The sequence below is a fragment of the Leptonotus elevatus genome, chromosome 2 (assembly GCF_054856555.1).
Source record: "Leptonotus elevatus isolate MCC_2025b chromosome 2, RoL_Lele_1.0, whole genome shotgun sequence".
NCBI lineage: Eukaryota > Metazoa > Chordata > Actinopteri > Syngnathiformes > Syngnathidae > Leptonotus > Leptonotus elevatus.
This window is the reverse complement of record NC_141240.1, coordinates 14,353,122-14,376,378: the sequence shown is the minus strand read 5'-3', so window position 1 is coordinate 14,376,378 and position 23,257 is coordinate 14,353,122. Positions and strand designations below refer to the sequence as shown.

The 23,257-nt window shown below is 38.4% G+C and overlaps 1 protein-coding gene across 2 annotated transcripts; it reads left to right on the top strand.

The window, feature by feature from the left end:
• Positions 1–500: 500 nt before the first annotated feature.
• nadka (NAD kinase a) lies at positions 501–22,552 on the top strand. 2 transcript variants are annotated; one of them, XM_086069326.1, is made up of 12 exons: positions 501–618; positions 1,240–1,409; positions 5,330–5,413; positions 12,035–12,164; positions 12,257–12,365; positions 13,826–13,911; positions 14,001–14,103; positions 14,190–14,308; positions 16,645–16,744; positions 18,327–18,484; positions 21,131–21,213; positions 21,443–22,552. In XM_086069326.1, the coding sequence occupies exons 2-12, from the start codon at positions 1,258–1,260 to the stop codon at positions 21,588–21,590; spliced, it is 1,272 nt and encodes a 423-aa protein (XP_085925452.1). In that variant the 5' UTR covers positions 501–618; positions 1,240–1,257; the 3' UTR covers positions 21,591–22,552. The 2 variants fall into 2 exon arrangements, with proteins under 2 accessions (XP_085925452.1, XP_085925453.1); XM_086069327.1 differs by lacking the exons at positions 501–618; positions 1,240–1,409; positions 5,330–5,413 and adding an exon at positions 9,091–9,393.
• Positions 22,553–23,257: the final 705 nt, after the last annotated feature.

Here is a 23,257-nt window from a genome sequence, read left to right as displayed (position 1 = left end):
CTGTGTTAAGTGTGATTCACTTAGTAATTCCCACTCAAGCTTGAATGTTACCAGCAGTGATTTGCAGCATCTGGACACGTTAAACTTGTGTTGATTGTGTTCAGGTGTGAAAATGTGCTGATTATTGCAGCTCGGTGTCAAATACTTTGGTCAAGTTCCACAACACACCTGCCACTTTCCCCGTTGAACCTGTTGACTTCGGATCTCGGTCGCCATCTGTTGGACAGAAAGTGAAATGGCATGCAGTGTACGTGTGTGTTAATGCACTAGTCACATGAACTCGCACATGATACCTTCCAAAAATGCTTGCTTTGTTTAGTAATGTTGGGGTGTTCAACAGTATCAAGTTAGCTGATTTATAAATTGGACACTTTAGAGTGACAATAAGGTAATATACCTTAACCAAATTTTGAGGGGTTTTTTTGTAATACATTTGGAGTCCATTTTATACAGTATTCAGGATGTCCATAATTACGCTTCTTACGTCACAAATGTACGCTCTCTGATTGGCCTATGCCTACCCGGAAATGATGGTTGAAGTTAAGATGGTGAATTGGTAATCTACGACAGTAAATGAAACCCTGAATTTGTGTCGCCGACTAACATTGCGAGGACAAGGTACATTTTGGTAACGGAATGCCCGATACCTCTTGTTATATTTATATGTCTTGTTGTCTTGCTATTCAAATTAGATGTACGTTCTTAGCTTTGTTAGCAACACTGAATAGCAGTTGGATCCGTAATAATTCACTTGTTGCTCATCGCTCAAATCGGTCTCATAATTGACAATACGTTGTTTTTATTCAAAATTGCTTCTTTTTTTGCAAGCAAGCAGATTCCTGAACGGGTTTAAACGTGTTTGTTTGTTTTACCAAGATAACTAGCGTACGTACCAACAGAGCTGCCAAATCCGCATTTACATAATGAAGTAGAACTGGAGGCAGCTCTAATTTAAGTATTAATCCAGCTCCAGTAACATGATCCTATTAAGATACGTTAGGTATTCCTCCATGTTAAACTAGCTGGTTAATTTGTAATCGTACGACAACGATGTTTTGTTTTGTTTTAATTTACGTGTTAAGCGCGAATCTGTGGTGTCTTATTATAAAATACCAAGTAGTGATTCCAATACATTTTTGGGTGGGTGTGTTACAAGTAGTGATTCCAATTTAGCACAGTATGATATACAATTGATGCTTTGTTGTACGTGATGTAATAGACTATCAATGATGAATCTAGCCCGTCAGATAGCTTGAGATGGACGGTGGAGAAGAGGTGCGAGTGAAAGCGTCCTCATACTGCTGGTCAACCCGTGATGGAGGGAATATTACTGGGCCCCGTCTGGCCCGGCGCAGCAAGAAGACCCGCAGCCTGAGCACTTCCGCAGCCAGCAGCTCCTCTGAGTACAGGTAGTTAGTTTACTTTTAAAGGCCTTCACACTACACTCTTAATATATTTCTGGGGTATCAGTCCAAGATAAATCATTCAGATGTTTGGATTGAAACGGGGAATGGCACACTATCTCCCTTCTGTACAAAATGTATGTACATATTATTGCACTTAATATAATTACTGTATTTGCTCATATAAACTGCCCTACACAATTAATTATAGGCATCGATTTTCAAACAAATCAAATCCAACAACTTATATAGCACTTTTCATACATAAAAATGCAAATCAAAGTGCTGTGTAATTAAAACATCCATAGTACAATACAAAAAGAGCACATATGTGCACACAGTCTCACACACATGACCTGCAAACTATATAAAAAGACTTGGCAGAGCACAGAGAAACCATGTGAGGAAAAGCACCCAAGGGGAGCTCATCCACACTGATAGGTAGTGATGGGAAAATGAAGCTTCATGAAGCACTTGTGATATTTTGTGACTCCCCTAGATGGTGCTCTTGGTTTAAATATAAAGGCTAGTGCAAAGGAAATTGATTACATTTCCACTGCATCTTTCAACCAAGAGTGCCATCTAGAGGAGTCAAAAAATATCACAACTGCTTCATGAAGCTTCATTTTCCCATCACTACTGATAGGGCCACGGCCATAGGAAGCACTGCCATTCCAGAGACCCCCGGCCCAGATTGACAGCGGAAGGCCTCACACATAATGTAGTCCCCCAGGCCTAAGGTGTCTCCAGGACACCCTGTAACAATCCATAGTATGGCATCGCACCACATGGTGGCGCCTCTTTGTTTTGTCGTGCCGATGGGGCACTTTTTCGTTTTGCCTTTCAAGTGATACTTGACTGTGAGCCATTTTTTTTATTGAATTTGAATTTGGAATTTTATTGAACATATAAACATAAACACATTACAGGTATAAAATACAAGTTGAAGTCAAAACAAAACAATAAAAGAATAGGAAGAAAGAATAATTTGTCAATATCACAGTTTACATGTTCAAAAGGGGAGTAGGAAGAAGTTGAAAACTTATCTAGTCCTACAATTTATGTTTTGACTTATTTCATTATTGATACAATAATAGGTTAATATGTTTCAATGAAAGAAAAAGTGTATAAACCTGTTCGTGTATAGAACTGCACTTTGAAATGTACGTACATTTGCCAGTAGCATATCCATGTACATGTAATGCATAGGCATACACCATAATAATTCATCCTCATATTCACATGTACCATTTTCATTACACTCATACTGATACATCAAAAGAAATGACACAATTCCTGCTGTTTTGCCAGCTCAAGTCAGATTTAAATAATTTTCTCAAACTTTGCTTTTACAAAAAATTATAACTTAGCAAGTGACTTGCATCTTTTTATGTTAGTACCAAAATTATTCCACAAATTAACACCTCTTACAGAAACACATCTTTGCTTAATATTTGTTCTTGTTTAGATTTTTTTTGTAGACGCTTATGTTATAAGGACTCTCTCTAATTTCAAACAGCTTCTGAATACTGTGGCAGAGTAGATTGTTGTGTACTTTGTACATTATTTGTGCTATTTTAAACTCGACTAAGTCGTGAAATTTCATTATATTTGATTTAATAAATAGCGAATGTGTTAGTTCTGTATATTTTCATCGATTAATAATAAATCTTATAGCTCTTTTTTGCAATTTGAAAACAGGGTCGATATTTGTTTAATATGCGTTTCCCCAGATTTTCACACAATAGGGCAGATATGGTAATAATAATTAACAGTATGTGTATAAAGATTTCTTATTCAGGACATCCTTAGTTTTAGAGAGTATTCCTATTATTTTTTACATTTGACATTTTAAACTTATAGATAGTGTAGGCTTTCTGAAATGATAGAAATAATTAAAATAAATAGGAAAACATTCATTTCAGCCTGGGGCAGGCAGTGCCTAATTTGCCTATCCTGTCCGCACGTCACTGCTAATATGTAAGTTGTCGGCGTTATTATTATTATTTTTTAAATAAATAAAATTAAAATTAAAAAAATAAAATAAAATAAAGTCTTGGAAAATTGCAAAGACCGGAAGATGATTATTTATATAATTTTCAGCAATAAGAAGTTCATATTTTGTCCAGACTTAATAAGTGAGCCATGATTGGTAATTTTCTACTTCCTCAGCACAGGTGATGTCATCTTCAGTCGACAGCTAGTGGAAAATTCGTTTTTTTAAAGTGTTAATTGTGTAAATAATATAAATGTTAATTGTATAAATAAAATAAATGTATGGTTTTTTTTGCCAAGGACCTGAGAAAAAAAATCCCACATTAAAAAAATAATTGTACATCAAATTTCCATTTTTAATTACAGGAAACATTAAAGTGGAGAAACTGCAGAAAATAATTTGAGAAAAGTGAAAGTACTTATTCACGGCACTGTAGCTGGCATCATGGGGAAAGAACATTATGTGGAAATACTGAAGCAACATCTCAAGACATCAGCCAGGATTTTAAAGCTTGACCACAAATGGGTCTCCCAAATGGACAAAGACATGAAGCATACTACGAAACTGGTTATGAACGATAACAAAGTCAATGTTTTGGATTGGCCGTCATCGAGGCCTAATCTCAATAGATAGATAGATATTATTTTTTAAAACACGTCATTGTTCATAGTGACCAAACTCAGTTGCAGCACCCCCGCACATTGCATAAATTCCCATGTAGTCATCAAGGCTCCAACTTTAGTTCAACGTCAATGTTGCAAAATCTGCATTGCTGTGCCTTAGCAACTGTGATGGGGTTTTTCCTCTGTGTGTGAAGTGAAACAGATCTTGTTTTCTAGGGGTGTTAGAAAAAATCGATTTGGCAATATATCACGATATTACAGCGCGCAATTCTCGAATCGATTCGATATGCGGCCGAATCGATTTTTAAACATAATTTTTTTTAATGGGAATATTCAACAAAACATCTTATTTAGTGTTAGGATTCACACATTAAGCATGGAAAAATGTTATATCAATGGAACATTAAGCCTTAATATTTTACCCATCTGAAGGGTCCCAATTTTTGATGAGGATAATTGAACAACCTAATGTTAAATGTTGACAATACCCACCCACTGCTTCTCAGTGACACTCATCTGTGATATATGACAATGTGATGAATTGTTTTTCGAGCTGATAAGAGGAGGTTATTTGGATTTTGTTCTCAAGACGTGACACAAGTTAAAATATATGTACAAAGCAAATCTGAATGAGGAAGTGCTTATTGATGTTTGTAGGACTGTTGACCATTTTTGTATGGACCTCATTTAGTTATTTAAGTGCTAAATACACCAATGTGTCTTAATATTTTGGTTACATCAATTCGTAAGATAAAAGGGTTGAAAATATTACACGCGCTTAGGAACCAGTAGTGTTATGCACCACGGCAGAGTACAACCATGCTACATGTGTTTTTAACTGAACATTGTCTTTATAAAAGCAGAATATTTTATAAGGCTTTTGTATTGGATTCTTATATTGTGCAGATACTCGTAATGTTGTGGCTAGCTGGTGTATACTTTATATTTATGCCAACTTGAAGTCAAATGTTTTAAAAATAACTTTCATGTAAACGAACATTTTCTCACATCCAACTCGTAAATGATGGACAAATAATTATTTCCGCTGTGTTCACCATGTCGTAAAATAAAATCTATTGTAGATTAGAATCTGCAACCCAACCAATTGGTTTGGTACATTTGAATTTAAACTGAGTGAGCCCTCTCGTTTATCCTCGTTTGACTTGCAATAAAAACATATAGGTTGTTTTATTGTTGTTTATTTTTATGTGTGTTTCCCTGTAATATAATGCAAGTCCAATAAAGTTAAAATTGTATTGTCTCGAGCTAACCTTATTGTTTGATGCTCTTTTGTTTACTACCTTCAGGAGGACCCAGTCTCTACATGGACCAAGCCCTGTGACCACTTTTGGCCCAAAGGCATGCATGCTACAGAATCCACACGCAGTAATGTAAGTACAGCAGGGCATTATTGTTACATTAGATACCCTAACTATAAACTTAACTTTAACCTCTGACAGCAAACACAAGACATGGCTGGTTTTGTTCAGTTAGCATGGAAGTGAGTGTTTTTTTAATAGATTATTTTTATTTCTTTATTTCTTTGTCTCTTGGGGCCGCATTGGGGAAAATGTCTGAGAGTAACATGACATGGCAAGACGAAATGATTTTACAAAAATAGTGTAAATATATACCCTCATAAAACATTGTAATAGCTAATGTTTGTACACATCCATTTAATGTACATCCATTTTCTGAGCCGCTTAGGTGATTATGTTTGTGTCTGTACCTGAGAAAGAACTACACTGTGCTGAAATCATCTCTTTTTGTTAGGGGCTTCTCAAAGCCTCAACCAAAAGTGTTTTGAACAAATATTTATTAATATCGCCCTGTCGTGACCCACAAGGGAGAGAGAGAGAGGGAGAGAGAGACATTCACTGGGAACCTGTAGCTTTAAGAGGAAAGGAGGTTACGTTCATCCGGAACGAGAAGGGAGGTTTTTGCGTTTAGAGGGATGATAGACTAAAAAGGGATGAAGGAGAGTAGCGTACTGCTTGTTCTGTAAACATTTAGGTTTTTGTTGTGGAGAGTAAAGACACATGAATTGCTTTCGTCTCCTCATCCTTTCATTTACTGCATCTCCACAATTGGGGACCCCGACATGAGCACCTTGGCGAATGTCAAGGCTAGCGTCTACGCTGCAGTGCTCGAGTTGCCCAGATTTTTGGCAGCACAATTGTGAGCATAGCGATACTCAGCTCCAGCTCAGAGGAGTAGCGACGGATGTTACTAAGTACTACGTGGGCACCTCTGTGACGGCAAACCATTCAAATTGATGGAAAGGGTGTGCCGGCTGTTTTGGACTCTGCCGATCCCTCATTCCTTATCACCCACATTTTCTTATAGCAGCTTCTGACGTGAGTGTGCACCAGACTAGCCATTTCGCCCCTCTTGGAGGAGGACTGCCAGTTCACTGCCTTCAGGTCTTTGATTTTCCACATTTGTTACAGTGAATCCTGGGGGACACACAAAGGAGACGGAACCTGTAGCTTTTGTTGTAGAGAGTAAAGGAAGTACACATGGATCGCCTTTGTCTCCTTGTCTCATCATTTATAGCATCTGGATACAAATGGGAAGCCTCAAACTGTTTGTGTGGCAATTTTGACTTTGACTTGTTAAAATTACAACTTTATTCTAGACTAAACTATCATTCACTTAAATGTTTTGAATCAACCTTATACGGAAACACAGTTGTGCCAGTGTGGCTCATGAGGCTTTGTTAAACAGGAAACGATAACCTCTTCTTGACTCTCTATGGATGGGGTGTGGTTGTGATACTGGCAATAGCTACCGGTAATCTCATTTTTTTCTATTTATCCATCACTTTGTGCTCCAGCATTCATCTTGGTTACTCTGACGCCCTGCCCACACCCTGAAGTGAATTTCGATAATGATCCTTTGTTTTGTTTTATTCATTGGCACGCAGCGGCTGTGGGCATTGCCTCACCTGTTTTCCATACAAACCGCAGGTCTTCAAAAGCAGTTGATTCTCTCTACTCATGTATAATGTGCTCCTCCAATTTGCCTGGTACGCATGCTCAAAATGTTAACTATTATCTGCATAGTACCTTGATAGATTGGCGTTTCTCATGTTTAGACACCTATTTTTATCTCTACAGAGTTTTCTTACCTTGCTAACAATTTCGGCTGTCATTACTACCAGTTCCTACTTCCTTGATACAAATGTCCCTTTTGAGCTGTGTGTCTATGGTGACATTAAGCTAGGAGGTTTAAGTCGTATGTGTATTTTATGAATGTGGATAGCACATACTTTGGTTTTGACAAAAAGTAAATTACAGGAAAAGCAGTTAAGAAGACTTAATTTCATTGTCCATGCATTGCATTGGATAGAAATGTGTTTTTTCCCCCCCAATATGGCTGCCATGTCGGCTCATACTTCCCCAAAATGGGTGTCATGTTTACACTTCCTTAGCCAGCTGCCACAGCACTAAGAGAATATTCACTGGCATAAAGCGCTAACATATGTAATATTTCACAATATCTACAGTATGATAAACACAAAGAGAAAAAAAAAAGGGGGTCCGTATATGCGCCAATACGTTCCGAAGTGTTGTACAAATGACTATTTGGGGAAGTCTTGATGCTGTTTGTGGAACCTACTTTCATACAAAATGCGGCATCAGGTAAGACATATATGCTTAGTGAGCTGTGTTGCAAATGTTAGTGTGGAGCCAAAGAAGAAAGACACTGCATTTGGATGCTTTTAATGCAATTAGAATTTAGAACGGTAATGTTATTTACAGTAACTTCACATTCATTCCATCAGACAGCAAACACTATATATTGAGTTGGATGCTTTGTTGTTATGCTAGCGTTAGCCAATGACCATAAGTGAGCAGACGGCATTCCGCAAATGGTGTAATGGTGCATGGTTATAAGAGTCTATTATGTTATTGTGAAGCCTAAGAAGGGAGTCATAGTAGATATATCACAGAGAACATTTTATTGAACATACTTATCAAAAACTATGAGAGGCTCGGAGGATAAACAAGGAAGTAAGGCCTGACTGACTAATCGGTCTGCCAATTAAAGCATTTTCAAAAATCATCTTCAAATTGGCCAGTGTTTGCCAATGGTCTCCCGATTTTATTGTTCTCAAACATGATGTTGCATAATCCCAGCCACTATCACGTGATGTAGAAAATGATCCTAATTGTAACACTGCACAAGGCCAAGTGTATCTACAAGTTTGTGGCTCTGGAAATATTTAGTAATGCCTCTTGTCTGTTCTTAAAACTGGGAGATAATTCAGTCTTCTTCTAAAATCATAAAACCTTCAGCAAAAGCAATAATATATGACATTCACTGACGTCTCAGTTGCTATCTGCTGAGTGCTGACACTGTTGATGCCTTTCTGGCACACACCCAAGCACAAACACACCCAAGCATGCCTTGACACGGCTTCACCTGACATGCTTTAACAACAGCATGCCGGCACACATTTGTTGTGATCACAAAGTGGTGTGACAAGCCATTTCAAACTCTGCGCTTTTGGCATTTTGTACCATAAATGTGAAACATTTGTCAAATGTGGAAGGCACCTTTTCTTTCCACCTACATTTAAATGTTACAAAACCACGTCAAATAATGGTGACGTGCAAAGATCCAAAAATATCTTATGACATCATTGAGTGTAATTTACTTCCTCTTGCCAGGAGGTGGGCTTAACCTTTCTTTTGACAAAACTGAGCTTGATGAATTAGGAATGTATGGTGTTTTTTTCTTTTCTTTTAACTATAGCATCAAGCAAGAGCCTTTGTCGCTTGTCATTTCATTTGTTTTGAAAGTCACTTGTTTTGAAACACACTTGCACATATTTAACCTTTTGTGGGACGGTTGTTCCTGTTTGAAAGCAGCATGGCATTACAGTGGATAAAGTGCTTGTGGGCAAAGCAGCGTCTTCAACTTGATGTCCCTGTTAAGCACACCTGTTGAAAAATTAAAGGAATACTGTATAGGCAAGGCCTTCCCTGAAATGGGCGTGCTCAGCTGAGAGCAGGGTGGGCGTGGCTGAGAGGAAGCTTAAAACAAGCGAGGAGTTCGATTCAGCAGCAGAACACACCAGGAGGGTTTAGTGTTAAGTCCTCACTAGGACAAATATAGCAGTTGTGAGTGTAGCTTGTAAGGTTGTTGGCTGCCCCCCTCCCCCCCATCCTCGCACACAGAGGCCCTCCACCGTGGACAGAGGCTCATCTCTCGGCTTCAAGGATGTTGCGGGCGTCCTGACAGATCACCATTCTCCAGCTTTGTCTGTCCTCTGAAGCTGCTCCCAACCTTGTCACATGTGTACAACCATGAAGCTAGTACTGCAGGACGCACCGGGCAATAAGGAGAACAAAGTATGGAAATGGTGAGAGGACTTACTACGCATCTTCGCTGTGTCAGAATATGCAGGCTTGCTGAAATGTTAACCCTTGATGTAGGATTTGATGAATATTCAAGTCAATGCTGGCGGTGCTGTCTGGTTTTGGACTGGTTCCACCTGCTGAAAGAGGGGGGGCAGGTAGTGAGGTGTTCAGTGGAAGTCAATGTTTGAAATCGCGGCGCTTTACAGACGTCAGTGTTTGATTGAGTTTCAAAGTAATTGGGCTGTTTTTATTCGTAACTAGCTGTTACTGCATTCAATTTAGGAATTGGAATAATAGTTGTTGAACTGATTAAGATTTTGTCTATTAGGAATTTGATCACATTTTGACACAATTGAGGCAAAATTAATCAGCAGAGACTGCTACTTTTGTGTAAGCATCAACATGACCTTACCAATGGGATTTGTTGCATAGCATTTAATGTTATTGTTTTGGGGGGTTTCTTAGATCCAGATACACTACTAAAGTCTTACAGCAGTACATTTTTTGTTTTTCAGAAATTCTATTAAAACCATACAGAACTATATTGTCACTCTTTGGAATGCAGGCTGTGAGCAAATCTCAGTTTCTTGTTTGTTTGGCCATGTGTTTGTTAGCGTGTTACTTCCTGCTTTGTTGGAAAGATGACTGACAGAATGGCAGTGCCATTATGATTCTCAAACTAGAACTGTTCCATTGACGCCATTTTGACTTTATTTGGATCCTCAAAAGAATTGAATGGCGTCTCTCTTCGCACATGCAGCACCATTCCCCACCCATGATTGCCAATACCACGGAAATTTGTAATACATGAGTTTCTCTATTTAGTGAAACTGTCTTCTTCATCCAGACTTTGACAATTACCAAGTTTGAAGTACGGTGGAGCAAATTAAGTTCCCCACTCAAGTTATGTAGTTGTTGAACTTCTACATGTGAAAGTACCTGCACACAATTTACTAGGTTGTCTCGATTTTCGGCTGGTGAAGAAACTAGCTGTTCTTTTTTGAAAAAAAGAAAAAGTAAGAATTTTCCCCCTGCAAAGTAATTTTTTTAAAACCAGAATTTAGGATTATTCTGGAAATGTGTTGTTTTAAGACTCCTGTTGTGTTTGTCTCTTTGGTTCCCCAAATGTTTTCATTGGCAACCGTAAATGTGTCCCGCTGCATCTTGAACCGTAGAAAAAAAATACCCATTTTCATGAAAGTGTTTTGTTTGTTTTTTAAATTAAGTCCCACAAATTCAATGGGTTTTACATAGCATTATGTAGTGGCTAAATGTTTGACATTTCATGCTTTGTTGGGTGTGTTAAATTGAGGTGGAATGATGTTGAATCTCAGCAGAAAAAGCTTATCCTACTTTGTTTCTTAGCATTAAAAAAAATAATAATTATTGCGCGCATGCTTTCCCACATTTCCTAATCATTTTTTAATGCTTCTGTATTGAGCCCCAAGCAAACATTATTTTCACACAATGTGGTGACATGTCAAAGTGAGGAGACTTCAAAGGCAGTTTCGGGCTGGGTGCTTCACTGTCAGTAACTACAGTCATCCCATTTTAAAATATCGGAACAGCATTTCAACACACAAAACCGTGATTATCCTGCAATACGACACATTTTTTTCCTCTTGTTTATCCATCCATTCATTGTCTGTTGCGCATGTGTCCTCATTGGGGTTAAAGGTGAGCTGGAGCCTATAGCAATGGAATTTGGGTACGAGGCAGAGTACATCCAAGAATGGTCGCCAACCAATCACAGTTTATGGAAGCAAGGGAAAAAATCCTCTTAACAAGACATCATTGATTTTTCTCGTCCGGTTTATTTGGATATGAGCCCACCAGCTTCCACATGTGACCAGCCCAAATGTCACGGTGGGATGCAGAAATTACTATGCAGCGGCTCAAATGGCCTTGAGGTGAAAAAAAAATGGAGAGAAAAAAAGGCTTGTTGGATTAGCTTTGTGTAAGATGGTCAGATGAAAAAAAGTAAAATCATAAACTAAACTAAGAAATTGCTCTTCATGTCCAATAATCTATGCATAATTATTTGCATGGATGACATACCAGCTAACCCATTTCATAGCTGTAATTCCGTGGCCAACTTGATCAGTCACTAATTTCCAGCTATGCGCACTGGCAAGTCAGCATACATTTTACTTTGTATATTCCAGTGTCTGCTCTAAGTTCCTCTCCTCGCGAGCTGTCTAACAAAAACTGAGTATCTTCTCTCCTTTTTGTGTAGTGTTTGATAAATGTCTAACAGGTAAACCTGACATATTATCACAAATCTTTCTTTCTACGTGTTATCCCAGATTTCGAATGTATGTAACAAAAACATGTCCTCTTCTTGACAATAAGTTCCTATCCGGTTTGTCTAATGATCTTTTTCCAACTCATATGCTGTTATTATACCATTCCTGTAGTTGTATCTCGGCAAAAATATCCGCCAGTCACTGTCGGAGTTTGCGATAGGGTGAAATGCAGCAGACGGCACATGGGACTCTACTGCAGACCTTAAGCCAATGGCTCTAATAGGATAGCGGCCACACATTGCTGCTTGCCACACGCGTTAGCTTCTTAAGTGGCCTTACATCAGCCTAAGAGGCCAGGCTCATGTGTAGTTAAAGGTTTTGTTTACATGTTTACCAGGCACATTCAGGACCCGGCCACCCAGCGGCTGACGTGGAACACGCCCCCCAAGAGTGTCCTTGTCATCAAGAAGATCCGAGACGCCGCCCTGCTTCAGCCTTTCAAGGAGCTCTGCATGTTCCTCACTGAGGTGTGGCATAGAGTAAACACTGAATCTTTGGCGATGATGTCATGCACGTGCGATAAATGGCACGTTTTTTTGTCTCTCTGCTTGTGTTTTAGGTCAAAAACATGATTGTTTATGTGGAAAAGAAGGTTCTGGAGGACCCAGCCATTTATGGTGATGACAACTTTGGGACCCTTACGAAGAAATTCTGCACTTTCAGAGAAGGTATGAAGACATTGTGAAGGATGGTTTCCACAGTTAAATGCTTGTTAAAGAGGAGTCAGATGAGCAGTAATTGCCTTTTGTTGTCAATAATCACAGCCACAATATATATCCAGTGTCTTGCAGATTGCCGGAGTGAAAAATTGGGTCCACCTAGGGCTGGGCAATTAAATAAATATTTTAAAAAATAATAATATAGATTTTACTCTTTTGCTAATAGAAGAAGCTAATAAAATACCATTTAAGACAAAATTTGCCTCCATCCCACACACACACACACCCACCCACACACACACACGGAACAAATTGTTAGCATATTTTTTTTACAGCATTAAAAGGCATTAACTTCTACAAAGATAATAGGGAAAAACATTACAGTTAATGTGAACATTTAAAGGGAAAAAAGTTCCTCTAGGAAAAAAGTGATCCTTTTGTTGTTTAAAGCTGCTCAATGCAAGAAATTCAATTCCGAATTGCTATTGCCACGTGTGGCCGCAAAGTGAAAATGCACACTCCTTTCTTCGCAGACAGAGGGCGGGAAATTCAAACCCGAATCCAGTCTGAAAACTAAAACTATTGGCCAGAGGCTTGCAGGAGTACCCATTGTGAACAGCAAATATGATAATCTGCTGGTTAAAAATGTTTGAAAATAAAAAGGCTATTGTAAAGATGTTTTGGGGAAAATTGCTACATAGAGCAGTTTAAACCCAACTCTTAATAAATGAATATTCAACCATGTATGTAACATTAACTGAGTCATCATCACACTGCTTCGCTCACCTGTCCTATATATCTGTTACCAAAGTGTAATACTGCACCCGCCTCTCAAGTTCTCACACCGTTTTCTCATGTAGAGTTGGTAATGACCAATCATGGCTCAGTTTACCAACGTCTCATGACCAAACCCAGTTGAGCCGTGATTGGTTGTTACCTGACCGCTGAGCACACGTGATGTCATTTTCAGTCAACAGCAAGTGGCAAAATGTGTTTTGAAATGTATTAATTGTACATTAAAAATAATGAAGTTATCAAATACATTATAGCCAAAATATAAACTTTTTATTGCTGTAAATGGCTAAATGAGTCAAGTATGCCTCTAAATTGGCTACAGTGACCATATTGCTTACAGCTTCTCTTATTTTTTTTCAGAGATGTTGCAAGCAGTGCACGTCAGCAAAAATGCGCTTTGAACTCTGGAAGCTGCCCCAAACAATATTTGTTTTTTTTAACCGCAACAAAATCATCCCGATCAATAATTAATTAATTTAGCCCCAAAGTTGCAAATTAGGCATCAAGCTCTGTCTTTCCCCTTTCTGTTGACAGCACTGCATTGCACAGTGCACATATACCGGTACATAGTTTTGTGTCAATCTAAACATGAAGTAGGACCCTTGAATTCAGTTGTCTCAGCTACAGTATTGCCCACTTTTAAGATCAAAATGGTATACCTTTGTGTTTCGTAGATCTCGATGACATCTCCAACCGTGTGGACTTCATCATCTGTCTTGGTGGAGATGGAACTTTGCTTTATGCGTCTTCGCTCTTTCAGGTATAAGCTTTACTTACTGTGTGTGTTATCACAATCAGTGTTGTGAAGCACAACTCTTCGATCGCTTACACATTATCGACGTCATGCAGGAGAGTGTTCCACCTGTGATGGCCTTCCATCTGGGCTCTCTTGGCTTCTTGACGCCTTTCAAGTTTGACACTTATCAGTCTCAGGTCACCCAAATTATTGAAGGTATTGTATGTTGCTCGAAGAAATGTGTTTAGAGACAGACAAAAAAAAAAAATACAATTCATTTCTAAAATAAGCACTGTTTTTAGGCAATGCAGCCATAGTGCTGCGAAGTCGCTTGAAAGTGCGTGTGCACCGGGAGAGGGAAAAGCGTGTCATTCTGACCAATGGCGAAGTGGACAGTAGCCGTAAAACCACAAACTATCAGGTAATGTCAGTACAGATACATTACAATTCCAACTTGTTTGCATACACTTTGAGTTAAAAAGCCATTAGAGCAGTTCTCCAACGTGATGACATCATAATGAGTCAGCCCTTTGCATGGCACCTGTGGTTTGGATCTGAGCAGCTCAGTAAGGAACCGGCAGGAATGTTCTGTTTGACTTGACAAGCGCAATGGGAGAACACAGATTTGTCCCCTGAGGATGATCAGTGAAAGTGAGTACAACGTGAAAACAAAAGTGAAGTTCATCTGCTCACAGCTAGGCTAGGTGAGAAGAGCCTACGTAAGCAAAACAGATTACAACTTGATTTGATGAGATTTAACAGACGGTTGTGTTAGAACTTGTTATGGGATTTTCCAAATTATATTTAGCTAGTATTTGCACAATCTGCAAAAGAGCCTAATGAAACTTGGATTCACTTTATCCATAGCCATTCACCAGTCACCCTTGATATAAGATGGAGGATTTTTTTTGTTTGTTTGGCTTTGACGATTCTCACACTTAAATTGAATTAAAATCCATCTTTTACACCTTCACCTTATCTACTTATCTTACTATAGCTCAACTCGCTGTTCAGGCTTTTCGACTGACAAAAGCACTAAGCATGAAAACAGACAACGGACAAATAATTAAATGCATGAGCATGCTGACTTTATCTTACCCCAGGTGTCAAGTATGATACACGTGCCACATACAGCCCACTCTTTTTTCTTTAATCCGACCCATTGTGCATTTACATTATTAAGACTCATGCAATAAATGTGTATGTTGTAAATCATAGGTGTCAAACTCCAGTCCTCGAAGGCCCAAGTACTGCAGGTTTTGGAAGTTTCCCTCTTCCAACACAAGCTGATTCCGATCAGCAGGATCGTTATCAGGCTTATGCAGAGCTTGCTGATGAGCTGATCATATATCAGCTGTGTTGGAGAACGGAAACATCCAAAACCTGCAGGACTACGGCCCTCCAGGACCGGAGTTTGACACCTATGTTGTGAATAAATGTCTTTATTTAGCGATTCCCACCCCCACCTTTGCAATTTGTTCATTAAAAAGTTTCTATATTTTTTCCTTTTTATTTATTTATCTTGTGAAATAGATGTTAATTGGTGTATAGTAAATAAGATGAAAAAGTATTAAAAAAAAAAAAAACTTTTTACTAATAAAATTTCTATTATTATTATATCTACAAAACCACTTATTTTCAGGAAATCAAAAACAATGCTGAACAATATTTCAGTAAAAAAAAAAAAAAAAGCTTTGTTCAAGTTATTATAGCTTATATTACTATGATACAGGGTTTCAAACTCACATCAACTAAACACCACCCCCAAAATATCATCAATTGCTAATTTAATATGCTAAAAAAAATTCTAATGTATGTTGTCATTGATTAAAATGATACAAATAGGGCGCCGGTCACGCTGACACTCTAGGGGCATAGTGGCCATTGGGAAATTCAGGGCAACGCATAAGCATTTGGTCAATTCCAGGCCGGCACGGTGCAGCGATAAGCTTCAATTTTTTTATGAATCTTGTTTTTTTCCGCCCTAGTTCCTCCTATATCATTTTCAATACCAGGGCTCCAGACTGGCCCAAATGGGGGCATTTTGCTACTAAAGTTTGAGACAAGAAAATCTACTCGCGCCTGTGTGTAAATTTGCTTCTTTTTTTTTTCTTTAATTAAACTAAATGTTCTTATAGTTTTTGTTGTTGACAAATTTGTGTTCCACACTGCGCTCCATTTATCAGTAATATAGTGAAAATGTGTTAAATGAATTCAGTAAATGTTGAAATAGGCGGAGTTTTACAACTCATCTCAGACATTTTGAGCATTATAAACACTAATAGATTTGTTCTCAAGCTATTTTTGGTTCTTTAAATTGTAAAATATTTTGTCAAAATAACGGACAAAGTGGGGGCAGGCCTATAGTATCAATTTGTGCAAACATGAAATTGACCATTTTGGACCTACAAGATTTCTTTCAGACAGCAATGATATAAGTTGAACATTTTTATTTTAGTTGAAGAAATAATTGGTGTATTAATTGTTGCTAATAAAATTTGAAACTTCTCCGTTATGCTGCAGTGCAAAGGGCTGTTTTCTTGCTGCTTTTGGTCTACTGTTGAACGTGTTCTCGTAGATTCCCGCTGTCCTGTTTTGTATTTACAAGCAAAAAGCTGATGAGTAGAGCTGGATTAGAGTCAAAAAGTGATGTTTGGAATGAATCCACATGTTGTGGCAGCCTCACCCATGGTCATATTAAGCTTGCAGATGGTTAGAATGAGGTGTGGATGTTTGATCATGGCACACATGTTTCAGGTGCTGAATGAGGTGGTAGTGGACAGAGGGCCCTCTTCCTACCTCTCCAACGTGGATCTCTTCCTAGACGGACACCTTATCACCACTGTGCAGGGAGACGGTGAGCAAACAATTATTTGTCTCTCCCACAGAATTTGGCCTTGGTCCATGACCTGTTTCGCTTAGGTTAGGCTTAGCAAGGTTGCGTTTCCGTGACAATGTAAAACCTGCTTGAAGGTGTGTCTTTTTATCTTGAGACACCGGTATTTCAAAACACGTCAGCTGCAACACGGTGGTTTGACGCGTTTCATCATCCTGAAGTCTGCTTGAGAAACAGTCTGTGGACTTTTTTGTTTTTCAAAGTTGGGACTTTAATTCTTAAAAGTGACTCGTAATCACACATCACTGACAAAAGATGACACTGCTATATTTTCTGATAAAGTCTTTGTATTGAATTTTCCTTTTGAGGTGAGACTGAAATGATAAAAATAGCATAATTGTTTTGAAGTCATATAAATTATTTAACAATAAATAATGTATTCAGTTCAATCCATTATGGATGATGAATAGATATTTGTGGACATACCATATTAAATGGGGAAAAAAATCATATGATAATTACACCTGCTACAATAATAGATATCTGATTTCAAGATGCATTCTGAGCTGACAAGATTTTCAAGGCTTGAACTCCAGACTAGTCGGGATCGAAGGGGAGCCCTCCCTTCTACCAGATTCAGTGTGGTCACACTTTCGGGCTAATTTGCTGATTTCCCTACAGTGAGTGGACAGACTCTGCTTGTGTTTTTTTTCTCCGTGAAGCCAACTTCTGTTTTGTTAACATGCAACTTGCACACACCAGCGACACCTTCATACCACTAACTCACTCTTCCGCAGTCTCACTCAACCGAGCATGCAAATAGCACACTGGAATTAGGCCTCTAGGCAGTTACATGCCATCTAGAGTACACACATAAAAAAGTGTAATTAAATGTGTCTGCTAATTTATCCCCAAAACATCCTTAGTACAGTATGTTTCGCTACTTTTTTTTACTTGCATTCGACCGCTAATACAAAGGTGTGGCTTATCCATCAGATCACAAGGGAACACACTATAAAGCAAGCACAAGAGCGTCAGGCAGAGCAAAACAAACCAAGTGAGCCCAAATACAGTAGGTGAGACAGAACGAGAGCGAGACAATTTGCGCCCTCATTATGGAAAAGAAAGTAGCGAGAACCCGGTGCGGTAATATTAACACATCTGTGGCTTAAAGTCGGGTGCGGCTTATATGTGTAACAAACTTAAGTATTCCCCAAATTTAGCTAGCGCGGCTTATAGTCAGGTGCGCCTTATAGTCCTTTAACTGTAGTTACTGTAGGTCAAACAGTTTTTTTGTTTTGTTTTTATCATAGCACCATTCATTGTTGAGGTAAATCCATAGCACTTTACTGAGGTGGAGATATAATCATTTAAAAACAAAATTGAATGAAAAGATGAAAACTAAGAAAATTACAACATGCTGTGAAAGCAGAATAAATGAAAACCAAAAAAAAGTAGTAAAAGGAAAAAAAACTAGCTTTTAAAGAGGAAACAAAATAAAAACAACATTTTGAAAACAAGAAATCAAATCAAATATCCGTCTGCAGTGGGTCTTCCTTGAACCTGCGATGCACTGAACCAAAGTCCTTCCTTGTTCCCACAGGCGTGATTGTGTCCACGCCTACAGGCAGCACAGCGTATGCAGTGGCCGCGGGGGCCTCCATGATACACCCCAATGTGCCGGCGATCATGATCACGCCCATCTGCCCCCACTCCCTCTCTTTCAGACCCATCGTGGTGCCGGCCGGAGTGGAGTTGAAGGTACATGAGACACAAGCACATTGCTTTTGTTTACAAAAAAAAAAATAGTTGATTGGGAGGCAGGGTATGCTGCACCTTGGACTAACAGCCATTCATATCCACACCTTATAACAATTTAGAGTCTTCAATAAAGCTACCCTGAATGGTTTAGCAACGTGAGAGGCAGCCTGAGAAAACACAGAAACGCTAGAGCTGAGATTTGAAACTTGGGATGTCACCAATACTGATACAATGTACCGATACCACTAATACTTTTGATACATAAAATTTCCCCCCAAAAAACAATGACAGATCATTTTAAAGAAAGACCTATGCATCCCAATATAGCTCATTTACTTAAATGTGCATGAAATTAATATCCATTTTGTAAAGTGATGGGTACCTTTCATGTTTGAACCGGTTCTGTTCCAATTCTCGGTAACTGGGAATGGATACCGGTACTCAACGGTACTTTTGTACTCTAACTCTTGCTCTCTTTTTATTGTTTTAAATTTATTTATTTGGATGATAATAAACGTTCATCATTGTTTATTTAACTGTAAAATATGTTTTAAAAATCAATGTAACAATTACTTTTCAATATATGAAACTTGACAAATAACAAAAATTTAAAACAAATGAGCCAGAGAGCAATAGTAAAAACAACATTTTTATAATTACTGAAGTATAATTAATACACAAATTAATATGGGGTAGCCACGGATTCCGACTGGGTTTCACCGTGCGCAGGGCGTCTCAACTCTCTGAAATGCTTCAAATAACTGAGACAGACACACTAGCACCGTTGACGGGAACGCGCAACCGAGGGCCACAAAGGCGGACGCGCAAAAACTGGGACGCGGCCCACACGCCGCAAACAGGAAACGGAAACAAAGCTGATGTGTGATGACCAGGAAGTCAGAAGTCCCGCCTCCTCCGTGGCATATACTTCATTACAGTGTGAGGCGAAGTTCTGTGCAGTGAACGGCACAAGGCACGAAGTTTAAACAGTAAATACATAAATGAATCATTGATGTTATTTTTGTTTCTTGTGCAGTTGTTTTTCAAGAATGTAAAGCTTGCCGCGCGATGAGTTCGAAGTTCGAACCCACATTGGACTCAAATATAGCACACACAAAAAAGACAATTGAAAGAGGACATGACGTGAACAAAGAGAATAATTGGGTTCAAACTAATCATTTGAATGTACCCGATGTGATCTGTAATGCTCGCTACATTTTGGCCGCAAACTTTCGCTATTTTAAATATGGTCGTTAGTATTAGTATAACCAAATGACACTGTCTATATACTTTAACAATGGTTAAGCCGTGTCCTTTCGGGCATGATTCGGTGGGGGAAGACTGACCTCTCAGTTTTGGTGCGGGCAACGTGCGCGGGTACAGCGAGGGAGGACGCCGCAGACACCTCCCTCTCAACTGTGCACTGATTGCAGGGAAACAGAAAATGGAGTTTCTCATTTTTTGGTTCCTGGTCATGAAATGGCCACATAACCTTGGTTATGGCCCCTTGCACATCCCTACTCAAAACTGTGAGGCAGACGAGTTTATGTGATAGTCAAATTCAAATTTGAGGTATTTGTTAGATGTCAGCTATAATCATCAAAACGAAAAAAGACATTCAGAAACAGTTTCACTCGGTGTGTAGTGATTCTATACAAGTTTCACTTTGTGAAGTGAATTACTGAAATCAAAAAATAATAGTAGATTTCGTAACCCACAGTAACTTCCAATGGCCATAATTTCCCGTGGTACTAAAGATGATCTCTCATGGCACGCTAATGTTCCGCAGCAGACTCACTCATTGATCTAAAGTGCAAGTGGGCAAACAGCACACGGGCCACATGCAGCCCACTTTGTTCTTTAAGCATCTTAATGAACATGTGTCCTGTAACATTTGTCGCCAGAGGTATGAGGGGGCTCTAAAATTGGCTAAGTTAAAATGTACTATGGATTCATTTTTATTTATTTTATTAATTTTGACATTCAATAGTTTAATTCATTTTGAACAATTTTTTATTATTGCTGCCATCAGGTGGAATCCCTGTACCTCCGAAACCGTTTGTTGAGCCATTAACATTGCATTATCAATGAGAGCAAGGCATTTTCAACACTAGATTGGGCAATACTGTTTAAAAAAAATGCATGGGAACTAACCATTTGGAGCAATTTTGAGAAATTGACCAAATTTGGACATGGAAGGTCCCAGCCCTAAAGAGTAATGACATTAATTAAAAAAATATATATATTATAATAATAACACTGCTTTGTAATTTAAAAAAAAATATAGTATTTTGTTGAATGAAATGTTTTTCCTATAAAATTGGTATTTATTAACATGTGTTGAATGGTGGAGTCGTAGTTATTGTAAATAATAAAGTTAGTAAATATATATTTTACATATGCTGCACATTAAAGATCATTTACAATTTCACTGTCAATTTTAACATGAGCATGAATTATTTTATTATTAGATCAACTATTTTACATACTTTTTTTTTTTTTACGTCATCCTGTATACAATTGATTTAGCCTTTTTTAAAAATCAACCCGTGGCCCTTAAGCAAAAAAGGTTGATGTAAAGTTTGTGTTGATAAGAACGTAACATTCACGATTGACTTTTGGATGTGATGTGTGTCCTTCCCGTAGATCATGCTGTCCCGTGATGCCAGAAACACGGCGTGGGTGTCATTCGACGGAAGACGCCGGCAGGAGATCGGCCACGGGGACAGGTCAGTCCGCTAATTCAGAATTAGAAGTGCAACTATCTTTGCACTCAATGTGCTCTTTTGCTGAATCTAATGTGGAAGTTGAAAAAGCGCGTGTTGCTCCTACAACATGAATTAGCTGTCGGTCGTCTCAAGTTGTTGAGCAATCATCGAAATCCCCAGTGTTGCTTCACCAGGAAGTCGGGCAGCATGACATGACATCATCACCTCTTCCTCCTTTTTTTTTTTCCAGCATTGCCATCACAACTTCCTGCTTCCCGGTTCCTTCTATCTGCTTCCGCAACCCGGTCAACGACTGGTTCGAGAGCCTGGCCCAGTGTTTACACTGGAACGTGAGAAAGAAGCAGAACGACCTTAGCTCCGAGGATGAGGACTTCTGAGACTCCAAGTCTTTGTTTTACCAGCACCTTGCTCTCTTAAACGTTCCTTTTTTTTTCTTTTTTTTTTACGGTAGTAGGTTTCCAGCGCCATTGAAAAACTTCCTAGAATGAGACCAGCAGCAGTTTTGTATCAGAAGTTTGAGAAATGCAAAGATGTTAGAATGGACTCAAATGGCTCACTGTTGGCACGGGATCATCCCTTTTTTTTTGTCGTCCCAAGGCACCAAATCAAGATTTTGGGATGTTCTTATGCTAACGTGCGCAACTTCAAATATTAGAATTGAACTCAGAACACATTTTCTGATCTTTTGATTTTTTTGGTTTTGTTTTTTGTTTTTTATAAACCACTACCTTGTTAAAAACTATACATCCGTTTTCCTTTTCTTTTCTTTTTTAAGGTGAGGGTGTTGCACTTTAGTGGCCAAATCTCATGTCGTCACATCTTTCAAAATTTGATGTGTGACAACATGAGACAACATTGTGGACTGTGCCTTACATTGACTAGTAACACTGGAATGTGTGAAAACAATACTTTTCCAGCTTTGTATCCTGACAATTTTTGTAAAACAAACACCAAAAAAAAAACTAAAAAAAACAATCGCACCAATCTATTTTCACAGTAGCCATCCACACACGTAGTTTGTTGCTTTCAGTGGACATCACATGCAGCCTATTTTCAAAGATTAAATCTAAGTCTGTTTTTTTAGACTTGTAAGCCATAGTGAAAGCAGCTGTGGCCTAACCGAAGATATCTTGTAACCACGGTAACATTCCGTGTGAACGTTGCATTGGATTGAAAAGACGAGCAACGAGGACCAACTGAGCTCTTCAACTCAGAAAAGTACGTACTGTATATATGTGCCACTTTAATAAGATGTATTTTGTCAAATGTTTTTTATTAACATGTTTACATTGTATCAAATGGGGAAATAAATCTGGTACTTTTTTTCTTTGTTGCTCCATTTGTTGTTTAAGGATTTCTTTTTTTCATATTAAAAACAATAGATTTTGAAAATAAAATATTTCATAATTTTTCACACCTGGCCATGAAAATTATAACAAAATTGCTGGCGTTGGGCCGAAAACCTTGAACCTCCAAACTGGTTGTGTTGGTTTCAGGAGACACCAAACACAGCATTTGTTCAACTATTAACACTATCATCAAAGAGTGAACCAACACTTTAGATTGGTCAATAATTTGTCAAATAAATAAATAAAATTACATCCACATATGTGGACTGACCAACTGAATGGATTTTTTTATTTATTCTTAAATTCACCAAATTTTAACTTATGAGCTTTCGGCCCGACGCCAGCAAAATACGGACACAATTATGTCGTATACAGTAGGGCAATTGTTAGAATTCTCACCCGGACAAGAAATATAACTGCCATATGTTCAAATAAACAAACACTTTAGCTCACTTGTGGCTAGCAGGCATTGTGTTTAAAATATACAAATACAACTTTAAACAGCCTTTTCAGTTCTTCAGATGAATCCAAAACAGGAACAAATGTTCACACTGTTCCTGTTGCCCTTGCATTCTTCATTTCGCCAAACAAAGGTGAACGATTGATCTTGCATGTTCCTTTAAAAAACAAACTAACAAAACTGTTAATTCATTTTTTATGACATTTATTTCCAAACAAGTTTGACGCCACTGCTC

Excerpts from the sequence above, each read along its gene's own strand:
- nadka (XM_086069326.1), top strand. The coding sequence starts at position 1,258 with ATGGACGGTGGAGAAGAGGTGCGAGTGAAAGCGTCCTCATACTGCTGG. Across the intron at positions 1,410-5,329 it reads AGCAGCTCCTCTGAGTACAG|GAGGACCCAGTCTCTACATG; the intron begins GTAGTTAGTTTA and ends TACTACCTTCAG. Across the intron at positions 16,745-18,326 it reads CACCACTGTGCAGGGAGACG|GCGTGATTGTGTCCACGCCT; the intron begins GTGAGCAAACAA and ends TTGTTCCCACAG.